Raw genomic sequence first — 12451 nt, forward strand, 5'->3', positions numbered from 1 at the left:
TTCAGGGACAAAAGACTTCATGGAAGTGTTTGGTCATAATGACCATTATTACATTTGGATAAAGAAGGCAGAAGCTCATAAATCTGAGAGCACAATTTCAACTGTGAAGTAAGGGGGTGGCAACATCATGTGCGGGTGTTTTGCTGCAGGAGGCTCTGGTACACTTAAAAAGCCTGCATCATGAGGAAATAACATTATGGAGCAAGAAAGTAGATGATATGGAAATATAAAAGCAACATCACAAGAGGCAGTAAGTTACAGCTTGGATACAAATGGCTCTTCCAATAGACAGTGCCCCTAATAACACCACCAAATTAGTTAGAAAGTGGATCAAGGACAACATAGTCAATGTTTTGGAGTGGTCATCACAAAGCACTAATCTCAGCCCATAGAAAGATGAGAGTTGAAAAGGTTCATGTATACAACAAGCCTGATCCCGTTACACTGGTTCTGTCTGGAAAAAACAAGGCAAAATTAAAAGAACTCATTGTGAATTTGAAAACTTCCCATCTTCTTTCCAGCAGAACCTCCCAGCTTGAACGTCTTGATAAACCAGTAAACTGCTCTTTCAGCTGCAATATTACAACAGCAGTTACCTTCATGTGGGCCTGTTTTGATGCAAAACACCTTTTTTCATTGGAGGCAACTATTACTAACATTAAACGACAATCTGAGTGAAACCTGATTATTAGATTAGTTATGATTTCATCTGGGCTATTTTATATCTTCACCTGATGCTGATAATAGAATTGACGGAAATGTTAACTGCTTGTGGTGCGCAAAATTTTTTTTTTTTTTACAGTAAACCTTTACAAATAAAGTAGACTTAATCTGCATCTGATCACTCTGCACAATAAGCTCAAAGCAATATGAATTGTTAGCACAAAATCTGAAACTGCAAAGCTAATAAAATGTTTCACAGTTAAAAACTTTACCCATGATTGTACCAAAGTTACATCTATTCTACCATTATACAGAAAGCACAATTATTTCATTCAAAGAGTATATTAAAAAAAAACTTTTTAAGAAAAACAAAGTTTATTTAAATCAAATACAACTTATTTATATGCTTTAGACATCCATATACTGACATTTTTTCATAAACACCCTTGGTCATATTCTGCTTCTCTGTTTTATATTTAAAAGGTATGTGAAAATAATAACTCATGAATACAAATGCATACAAGTGACTGTTAGGCACAGTCATTTTTACAACTGGATAATCAGTTGGTCATGATCTGCTGAACTATACTAGTGCATAAACTTATTAGTCAGAAACTTAAATCCACCAAAACTTAAAAAAATATGTCTCCTTACTCCAACTTATTTTCAGTCTTACAGTCTTAGAGTCTTTAAATGCTAAATGCATGTTCTTTAACCAAAAATGTTGGTTTTAATTTCTAATTTGATTTATCAAGTAGGCGTGCTGGTGGTCATTTAGCAAAGTATTGCTTCATTGACACGATTAAAGAGCTTTCAGAACCAAATACCTCAAAGTGTTCATTTCATATTGATAGCTGACAATTATTTTTATACTCCAACTCATTCACGCTACCAAAGATGAGTTACAAAATAGTACAAAAATAAAATAAAATAAAAAAAATTGCCTGAAACAGGAGCAAGATTAACAATGAGCATGATTTACTTAGTGTTTCTGAACAGCACCAACCAAGGGTAAATGTAAAGAAAAAAATGCATCCTAGCTCAATTGCTCCATCCTCTTGCACAGTTAGAGTTATAACGCTCATACTTGTAGTAATTAAAGTCAAAATCTCCAAAAAAAAAAAAAAAAAAGGCATACAATAAGATAAGCCACCTCTGTCATGAAGGTGAAGAAATTGGCTTTAGGTTTTACCTCCAGGTTTTTTCTCTAAATGTGCTTTTATCCCAAGTGTAATGTCATGTGTCTGTTTAAACTTCCCTGCTGGGAGAATTCCTGCCCACACACAGCACAGCCAAAAGGTTTTTCTCCTGTGTGAACCGTAATGTGGGAATCTAGGTGCGTTTTCCGGGTGAACCTTTTACCGCAGAAGTCACAGCTGTAAGGCTTCTCGCCGGTGTGGACCGCCATGTGCGTCCCGAGATGCGTTTTACGATTGAATCGCTTACCGCAGACGTCGCAGCCAAAAGGCTTTTCTTCGTTGTGGACGGTCATGTGAGTCCGAAGGTGCGTTTTGCGCTTGTAGCTTTTACCGCAGATATCGCAAGCAAACGGTTTTTCGCCCGTGTGAACCGTCATGTGCGCCCTAAGACTTGTTTTACGGTTGAACTTTTTACCGCAGAGATCACAACCGAAGGGCCGTTCCCCTCTGTGGACTATCATGTGCGTCTTCAGGTTGTTCTGGTGTCTCGCTCTTTTACCACAGATGTCGCACACAAAAGGCTTCTCCCCGGTGTGGATTCTCATGTGTGTCTTCAGATTGTGCTGATGCTTAAATCTTTTACCGCAAACTTCGCAGCTGAACGGCATCTCTCCGGTGTGGATTCTCATATGTATCTTTAGGTTGTGCTCATGCTTGAAGCACTTGGCACAAATTTCGCAGCCAAAGGGCTTTTCCTCAGAGTGGACTCTCATGTGAGATTTCAGGCTGAAATGGTCTCTGAAAGTTTTTCCGCACATATCGCAGCTGAAGTTTTTCTTCCCCGTGTGGACTTTGGTCTTTGAATCTGCATTTTGCTTCACTTCGGAACATTTCAGATTAACCGAACAGTTGGAGCTTTTTTCTATGTTGCGTCTCATGTGTCTCTTCAGAGACTGCCTGTACAGAAACTGTTTACCACACTCTGGGCAGCTGAACGGCTTTTTAACAGTGCTGCATCCATTACCGCTGCCTATTCCTGACTCTGTTTCTCTGCTTCCCTTACAGCCGGAGTCAGTCTCTGACAGAGGTTCCTGCCAATCGTCTTCTTCACTGAATTCAGTCTCAGGGGTGTCTAAACCCTCCGCGCCACTCTTTGGTCTTGGAGCACGTGGTTTCTTAACCAGTTCCAGCCGTCCCCAGTCCTCTCCATCAGTTTCCTTTTTGATCCATTTAAAGCTGCTGGTTGGACGCTCCACCTCTCTGGAGTCAGTTTGGCTTTGATGAAGCTGTGAAGTCTGAGGTTCCTCTTCCTCATCTTCAGTCTTCACAATAACAGTTAATGGGAGTCGGCTGTATTCGTTTTCGTCCAACCCATAATCATACCCCCCCTCTTTACTGATCCAGAGTTCTTCCTCTTCCTCTTTTACGTGAACGGGTTCTGGATTCTGCTGATCCGTACTGGGGCTCCAGGGAACCTTCTCTTTCATCACCTCCAAGGGCCGAACATCTGCTGTAAACACAGAGAAATGCAGTTTAATAAATACACTTGCAGAAATGTGAGTCAAAAGTGCTACGGCTCAGTGACATTGCTCAGCTAATGAAAGAAGTTTTTACTCCAGGGATCGCTTTCAAAGGATTGTTCAGGAACACAGCACAAAAATTAAAAGCTTGGACAAAGCTATGTGCCGGCCTTGACATTAAATTAAAAGAAAATAATAAAATTGAGGCCGTCTTTCCTTCTCTTCATGTACAAAGATAAACCTCTTCATAAATTATTGCTTAAACAGTGAATGTAAAAGAAGTAAAGCTCAACACGTTGTAAAATTAAATGTCAAATTAAAGTCGCCTCTGTGGCACACACAGAACATTCTGGGGATTGTAGCATTAATATTAAAAAGCCTTAGTAATAAATAAGTCATTTAGTAACATTAAAAGCTACTGCAGCGCCACACACAGGAGTGGATGTTCTGCATCTTTTCTTTTCCCTTTGACTAATTTATATTTTTATTTTATAGCTAAAGGTACCATTCTATAATGTTCTGTTCTGTATGCCTCTTCTCTCCACAACAAAATGTCCACATGACTTACATTTGCAAAGTTGGACCTGGATAAACCACAGGACTTCCTAAACAATATCCTCTGCAAAAAGATGTTTAGAGAAAACCACACACAGCTTATCGGCAAAAAAAGCCTCATGTCAAAGTCAACCACAGTCAGACAGTTGAAGTTGTGGAGAAATACTGGGTACTACGACAACAGACTCTTTTGACATGTTAACATTGGAGGCAAGAAAACCCACAAACGTATGCATTTTTATGCAATATAAACATGCCCCCCTTTTGGAAGTCAGTCCATCTTGCACGAGATGAAAAGCTGCGTGTTACAAGCTCTCTGTTTCTTTGGACAACTCTGCAACAATTTAACTTCAACTGCAAGCCTCCTAAACCTTACAGTTTGCTTAAACACTAGTTAACACACTATCTGCTTCTTATTTTTCCTTTAAACTGTTCTACATTTTGTCCTAGAGTTCCCAAACTGAAAACCAAACTCCACAGTTTAGTCCACAGAATCTCATCTTGAGGTCTTTATGAGTTGAATTTGCTAGTTAATGGTGAGACCTGTTTTTTTTTTGTTTTTGTTTTTTTCGGTCTGGGGGATAGAACCCAAAACCATTACACAGCCTCCATCAAAAGTTTCCATGTGTGCAGCCCACATGCTCACCTCTGCTTAACCCACAAATGTTTTTTTTTTCTTGTAAATGTGGCACCATGTCAGGAGAAAAATGTGGGGTTTTGTTGTTTGTTTTTCTACGGTCAGATGCTTTTAAGCAGAAGCCTTGATTTTCTTTCACTGCTTAAATTCCTCAGATGCAAAAGAATTTACATCTAAATTCACAAGTGTGCATACCAGTAATAGTTTTGGTCAACTCCGGGTTTCTATTGGACTTTCTCTGTCTCTCACGTCGTTGAGGAGGAATTTGACCTAATTCTCCTTTAGTTTATTGAGGTTTGCAGACATTGGTTTCTGCACAGCTCACTTTGGTCCCACCATGGCATTTCAATCAGGCTGAGGTCTGAGTGGGCTATTGCACCACACTCAGTTTTGTTTTTATTTTCAGCCATTCTGTTGGAGCTTTGCCTTGACCCAGTTTCATGCGAGATGGATTCACATTTTGACTTCGTAGCCATTGTGCTGCAGATTTTCAGCTGTGTTTGGGATCACTGTCCTCTTGGACTACCCGATTTGGGCCAAGCTTCAGCAAACAATTAGGACCTACTGCTTTACACTGCAGAATGATAGAAACCTAAACCATTTCCAGATTACAAAACAGCAACAACAGCATTTCTACAAAGAGATCCAAACAAAGCCTGTTTTGTTTGGACCTGTGTTTTTATGGTGGTATAAGGAGACTGCAAACAAGTAAAAAAAACTGAGTTAAGAACTGTCCAACACATTACTAAAAACTGTAAGGACAGTGGGGAACATCGTCTTCAAGTAAGAAATGTGGTCTGAAATATATTCTGAATGATTGCGATCACCGAAACGTTTGGTGAGACCAAATAAAAAATAAATAAAAACTCAGGGCTATGTGTAGTAATGAAAATAAGAGTATTTCCACACGCACAATGTGAAGGCAACTCAAGGGTTTGGAACTGAACAGCTGTGTAGTCATAAGAAAACCACAAATCATTGAGGCTGGCTTAAGAAAATGGCTGAAGGAAGAATAAAGATTGGACTCTGGAGCAATGGAAAAAGGCCATGTGGTCTCATTAATTCAGATTTACCCTCTTCCTGGGTGATTGGTGCATCAGGCTAAGAAGACAGGCAGATGAAGCATGCTCCCATCATGCCCAGTGTCCTACTGTACAAGCCTGCGGGGTCAGTGCGATGATTTGCGGTTGCTGGGTGGCACCACCATATTCCAAGATTACAAAGAGAGAATGTATTGCACTAAAGTTGCGAAAGAATAGTTCAGAGAGCATGAGACGATATTTTCACACATGGATCGGCCCCCACACAGTCTGAACCTTAACCCCATTGAAAATCTTTGGGATGTGCTGGAGAAGGATTTGCACAGTGGTCACTCTCTACAAGATCTCTGAATAATTGATGCAGCACTGGATGGAAGTAAATCTTGTGACAGCTTGCAGAAGCGTATGGAAACAATGCCACAGCATTTGCTGTAACCAAAGCTAAAGCCAGTCCAACAAAATATTAGTTTAAGATTTTGAAATCAAGCCTCAATTTATAATGCTAGTCCACAACAAGTTTAAATGTAAACAAATTGCCACATAATTTCAGTTTTAAGATCTGGTTTCATTTTTAATCAGATATTCAGATGACTCAAGTGGAATTGACAGTCTAAAAACATCACTACACACCTCCTGATAATCAGTTAATCAATGCATTTGATTAGCATCACCTGGCTGCTACTTGTGATCAGTGTCCGATCAGTTAGGATAGATTTTGATTTGTCATTTTATTTCTACATTTTGCTTCAAGTGTTTCTAATTAAATGGCACTGTTAGACGACGCGTTCGGTCAACTCTAGATGTATTGTCATTTGTTGAATGTTTATGACGTAACTAGTTAACATTTTAAAACCTCGTTAACCTGGTCAATATAACAGACGAGTTTAGTTTCAAACCGCTGTGTATGCCTTCATGCCTTCATGGCTCCATTTGTTCATTTCAGTCAACACCAGCAGAGCCGAGTGGTTCTCATGAAAATGCTCGGAGCTCCACTTTAACGCATTCATACTCAACAACAGCAAGCTAGCGGCAGAACCTCCTGGTGAAATCAGAGCTGCTTCTTACCAGCTGTTTGGGGTCTACCAACATCCTGCGGCTGGTGGACACCGAGCTGTTTCATCTGCACTTTCTCCTCCAAAGACAGACTTTCAGTGTTCTGATAGACACTATCCACTTCCTTCATGGTGTCCGTTTTCTGCAAAACGAACCGGAGGCTCGTTTCACACGAACCGGGCCGAACACTAACATTTTTGCCCGGCTGGATCCATGGCGCTGTTACAGGAGCTGGAAACATTCTCCGACAGGGCCTCGGATTCTTTCTTTGTGTTGGCGTTTTGTGCCCTCCTCATCCCCCCCAGAGGTTTTAGAGCAGGCATCTCCACAGCCGCCTCATTCTGTGTAACCCTAGTAACCAAAGAGCTCCCCCAGCCGGAGCACAGGTTTGCTTAAAAACAACACGGCAGTGCGTTTGCCATATTGTGAGTGGCATATTTATCCCCTTGAACCAATATAACTCGGCTTAAATCTGGATTTTCCATATAGGAGGACAGAATTTAATGTTAAAGCACACTGTTATGTCTTGCCGCTCTGCAGGAGTCCATTTTAAAAAGCCAGTAAAGGTGATGCAGATTGCGTTTTTTCTGCTCTGCTGCATGTTTCACAAATTGTGCGAGCAAAAGATGTCTGTGTGGGACAGATTCAACCCCCAAATGCCGGGAATTTATGCTATTGAACCAAAACAAAAAACACCATGATTAAACTTAAACACAGTGCTACGTTGCTTAGAAAACTCTCGTGTCATTTATGGTCATGTGACCATAAATGACACGAAGCTGGCTTGTTCTCCAGATCTGCAACTTTCCATCGTAATTTTGGTCCACACACGCCCCTAATGTTCTGGCTTTAATGGAAAATAGGGTTACACTGTGAATCGAGAAGCTCACACTCCGGTAGATTTAAATAGTTATGGACCTTAGATGGATTTTGGTCAGGCATCTGCCCAACCACACACTACCATGTGTCTCACTGCTGCCATCTGCTGAAGTCAGTTGGTTAATAGAATAGAATAGAATTCAACTTTATTGTCATTGCACTGTCACGAGTACAAGCAACGAGATGTAGTTTGCATCTATCCAGAAGTGCTCTACGAGATATAATATTTATTTACAGATGTACAAGACTATGTATGTATGGACTATAAGGGGTTATAGCAAGAGATATAGATATTGTGTATAAATATAAATATGGGAGCTATATGCACAACATTCAGATGTTTTTAAAGTGGAAGCTGAATACGTTATAGTCAGTTATTTCAGGAAGGGTAACTCATTTACACCTTGACACAAGTATAAGTGAGTCAAGTGTAAATTAAGTGTAAATTCCTTACACTTTAAATTCCTTACACAGAGTGAAATATTTAGACCATTTATTTCTTGTAATTGTGATGAGTTTACAGATCATGAAAATCCAAAATTCAGTGTCTCAGAAAATTGCAAAGTAGTTCAATTTTAAAGGTTCATGGTGTCTCACATGAATTACTGAATTAACTCCAAATACCCACTAAGGTTTTCTGATCCAGACTGTGGATTCACCAATCCACAGTGTGGATTAGTGAACTGCACATTCACGGGGAAGACTGCACACTGGACTGGCGTTCAGAAAACAGACACTGAAACCGTCCACAAGGAGGATAAACCTCAAAACGTCATTGCTGAAGAAGCTGGTTATTCACAGAGTGCTATGTCCAAGCATAGAAATAATTAAGCTTTATGGAAAATGGCCTCCATTTAGCGCAAGAAAAATAAACAAGACAAAATATGTTTGACATAAAATAAACTTTAAAAATTGGGGAGTTTATTTAATTCTATTACATATTTTTGTTACATTTTGTCCTTCGGACACTTTACAGAAACAATAAATTGATCACTTTTTTAATGGTAAGTTTTATAGTAAGTGTTTCCAAACTTATTTTCAGTGTGAAATCTCTATTTAAAGTGAATTCTTTTATTATGCATCTTTACACCTTCCGCTCGTGCAAACTTCTTTGAACAAAGATTGCAGCTAAATGGTTTCTCTCCGATGTGAATAACCATGTGTCGTTTTAGTTGATAATTTTCAAGAAATCTTTTTCCACATTCCTTACAAGAAAAGTTTTTGATTGTTTTTTTTGAAACCGGTCTCTTCTTTCCCGCATGGACCAGCATATGTCTTTGAAGGTGAGACTTCCGAGCAAACTTTTTATCACATTTATCACACGACAGGAGTTTCTCTCCAGTGTGAAGTCTATCATGCCAAACCAGACTTTGTTTCCGAGTAAAACTGGCACCACAGTACCCACAGACAAATGGTTTTACGTCAAAGTGGGTTATCATGTGGCCTTTTAGATCACTCTTAAGTCTGAAACATCTGCCACAGTCGCTGCATGCAAATGGTTTTTCTCCAACATGGATTGTCATGTGGTTCTTCAGACCTCCATTTGAGGTAAACTTTCTATGACATAGCTCACACTGAAATGGTTTCGCTCCTGTATGACTTGTCATGTGAATTTTAAGGGTATGCTTATGGCTAAATGTTTTGCCACATTTATCACAGGCAAAGGGTCTTTCTCCTGTGTGGAGTCTCCGGTGAGATTTAAAATGATCTTGAGAGGTAAAGCTTTTACCACAATCTTTACAAACAACTAAGTTTTCACCACTATGGATTCTCATATGACTTTTAAGACTATACGGTTTCTGAAATGTTTTACCACAATCATCACAGGAAAAGGATTCCCTTCCTGGTTCGAGTCCCATCTGTGCATCACCGTTTTGCTTCCCTCTAGAGCGTTTCTTCTCAACCGAACAGCTGGAAGACTTTTCTCCTGAATGACCTGCCATATGTTTCTGGAACATCTGCTTCCTCACAAACTGTTTACCACAGTCAGGGCAGCTGAAGGTTTTCTTGGCAGCTTTACGTCCCACTTTGCTGTTTACACCAGACTGACGTGTTCTGGGTTCCCTCCAATCTTCATCACTGTCTTCATTTTCAGATCCAGAACCTGATATACTGTCATCTTCACCTTCATCACTGACTTCAGTTTCAGAAGAGGCTGAATGCCTGTCTTCAATATTTGGCTGTAAATTAGTATTTGGATCCGGCTCTCTGTCGGGTTCTGTTCCTCCACTGATCTCTCCATCAGATTCTGTTTTCATCTGTTCAGCTGAGCTGCTAGTTGAAGTTTCTGTCTCTCTGCTGTCTTCACTTTTGAAGAGATGAACTTCTGGCAACTGAGGTTTCTCTTCTTCTTCTTTCTTCACCGTAAGCTGCTCTACCTCCTGACTGATCCACTGTTCCTCCTCTTCCTTCCTCACCTGGGAACATGTGAAGTTCTGCTGGTCCAAACTGGAACTGCTCACATCAGGAACTTCTTCTTTAACCACCCAAGATTGCTCCTCTTCTGCAGGACACACATAGACATGTTGGTTAAATCTTACACCAAAGTCTGTTTATTGTGAATAGAACTGTCTAATAGACACTTATTTGAAATGTATTGTGTACTCATAATTGCTGTATTAATAGATGCCAAAATATAAAAGGAAGTATAAGTGCCACTAAAATGATCTATGACTTGGGGAAAAAAAACAATATTTGTCTCCAACAGTTAAGATATTGTGGTTCTAATTTGCTTGGTTCACATTTTGACTTTTGTATAAAATGCTTTTTTAAAATTTTGTCACAAAGGACTATTTTTTGTTGTACCGTTAGCACAAAATTTGCGTTTACTAGGGATACACTACGGTACATGGTAGGGAACATAGAAACGATGGCCTTCAATAGAGCTTTGTAGCCTATCGCCTAAACGCCGTGAGGTTTGTTGATGATATAATGGCTGACATCAAAACAGAGCAAGGAGAAGCTGTGAGTACAAGGAAAGAGATCTTTAAAAATGCAGGTTCAAAAATGACCTAAAATAAAAGTTTTAACACATACAAATATATACATTCCACTCTATTAATAGGTGATTATTTTCATTTCTATTGTGAGCTTTAAATCATAAACTTATATTGTTACGGCCACCCATCAGAATAGATATTGAGATTGAATGTTATGCCATATAGCACATTATAGCACAAACAATAAGGATGTAAACAGTGACATGCATGAATCACCAGAAAAGAACAACTTCAGCACAGAAATGAAAGATTGGGTTTATTCCCAGCATTAAATAAACACCAAAGGATGTAACAGAGGTGGGTAGAGTAGCCAAGTAACAGTAGCACTAGTTCAATATACTTTTACTCAAGCAAAAGTAAAAAGTAGCATTTCAAGAAATAATTCAAGAATGAAACTTTTTAGAAAAGGTTTTGGTGAAAAGGCTACTCAAGTACTGAATAAATGATCAGAAAATCTGGTTTTATGTCTTACTGCTGTTTGCAGAAAGGCATGTTTTTATCAAAAAGAAATGTACTGTGTCAAATCTCCCGAGTCTCTCTGACGTGGAAAATCAGGAAGGAATTCAGAGAGATGTGGCGATAACTTGAAATGTTCCAGCTGGACAATTCCTGGAAACTCCCCTAAACGCAAGCCAAAAGATCTGCGTCAACCAAACAACGGACTGGACTATTTGAGAACTATACATAGGCATGGTTGAGTATGAATACGCCGCGCCCTCTGAGATTTATTTGAATGTTTAAGTGTAAAACGGGAACATGTGAGGCTATGAACCCTCCAAAGTTGGCCAGAATAAAGCAGACAGAAATGGATTTCCGGTGTTATTATTTGTTTTTGTTATTAGCCACTTTTCACTCCACAACACGCTTTTCTTGTGCCAAATCTCAGCTACAAAGTGGGAAAGATATAGTTTGTTCAAACCATCCCGTTTCCAAGAAATAATAATCGTTCGGATAAGTACATTGACTCAGGTTTACGGCTTACTGGTTGTCTCAAATCAAATACCGAGTATGAACAAACTCATCATTAGTTTTTCCTCAGTTTTCACTAACCCGCTTTCTGAAACGAGGCTCTGATAACATCTAGGCGTTTATGTCTATAGTTGGAACTCGGTGCATATTAGGAGCAACTTGATGCTTCCACTGGTTCTAATGATAAGAATTATTTCATAATGACAAGATGAAGTGATTTACCTTCGCTCTTTTTCTTCACAGAGTCATCGAAGCTGGATTGTTCTCCAGATCTGCAGCTTTCCATCGTAATTTTGGTCCACACACGCCCCCGATGTTCTGACTTTAATGGAAAATAGGGTTCCGCTGTGAATCGAGAAGCTCACACTCCGGTAGATTTAGATAGTTATGGACCCTAGATGGATTTAGGTCAGGCGTCTGGACAACCACAAGCTGCCATGTGTCTCACTGCTGCCATCTGCTGGAGTCAGTTGGTTAATGCAACATTCAGACGAGGCTGGATTGAACACGGATGTACAGGAACATCTAAAAAAGCGGAATTTCTTTAAAAAGTTCAATGTTTTAGTCAGTTATTTCAGTAAGAGAAACTCACTTATATAGAGTCCTTACAGAGAGACAAATATTTCAACCATTTGTTTCTTGTAATTGTGATGAGCTTACAGATCACGAAAACCCCACATTTAGTGCTTCAGAAAATTTGAAAATTGCAAAGTAAGTCAATATTAAAATTTCTGGTGTCCCACATGAATTAACTCCAAATAAAACCCACTAAGGTTTTTTGAGCCTCTAAGTGGTCTCTCAGTCTGGATTAGTGAACTACACATTCACGGGGAAGACTGCACACTGGACCGGCGTTCAGAAAACAGACACTGAAACCGTCCACAAGGAGGATAAACCTCAAAACGTCATTGCTGAAGAAGCTGGTTATTCACAGACTGCTATGTCCAAGCATAGAAATAATTAAGCTTTATGGAAAATGGCCTCCATTTAGCGCAAG

At 39.5% G+C, this 12451-nt stretch overlaps 1 protein-coding gene across 5 annotated transcripts; it reads right to left on the reverse strand.

The window, feature by feature from the left end:
• Positions 1 to 807: 807 nt before the first annotated feature.
• Positions 808 to 11760, reverse strand: LOC102227867 (zinc finger protein 501-like). 5 transcript variants are annotated; one of them, XM_023341084.1, is made up of 3 exons: positions 11677 to 11690; positions 9904 to 9989; positions 808 to 3309 (listed from the first exon to the last, which is right to left on the reverse strand). In XM_023341084.1, the coding sequence occupies exons 2-3, from the start codon at positions 9911 to 9913 to the stop codon at positions 1883 to 1885; spliced, it is 1437 nt and encodes a 478-aa protein (XP_023196852.1). In that variant the 5' UTR covers positions 9914 to 9989; positions 11677 to 11690; the 3' UTR covers positions 808 to 1882. The 5 variants fall into 5 exon arrangements, with proteins under 5 accessions (XP_023196852.1, XP_023196851.1, XP_023196849.1 ...); XM_023341083.1 differs by having other exon boundaries at positions 808 to 3312; XM_023341081.1 differs by lacking the exons at positions 9904 to 9989; positions 11677 to 11690 and adding an exon at positions 6620 to 6890.
• Positions 11761 to 12451: the final 691 nt, after the last annotated feature.

The sequence above is a fragment of the Xiphophorus maculatus genome, chromosome 10 (assembly GCF_002775205.1).
Source record: "Xiphophorus maculatus strain JP 163 A chromosome 10, X_maculatus-5.0-male, whole genome shotgun sequence".
In the NCBI taxonomy this organism is placed as follows: Eukaryota; Metazoa; Chordata; class Actinopteri; order Cyprinodontiformes; family Poeciliidae; genus Xiphophorus; species Xiphophorus maculatus.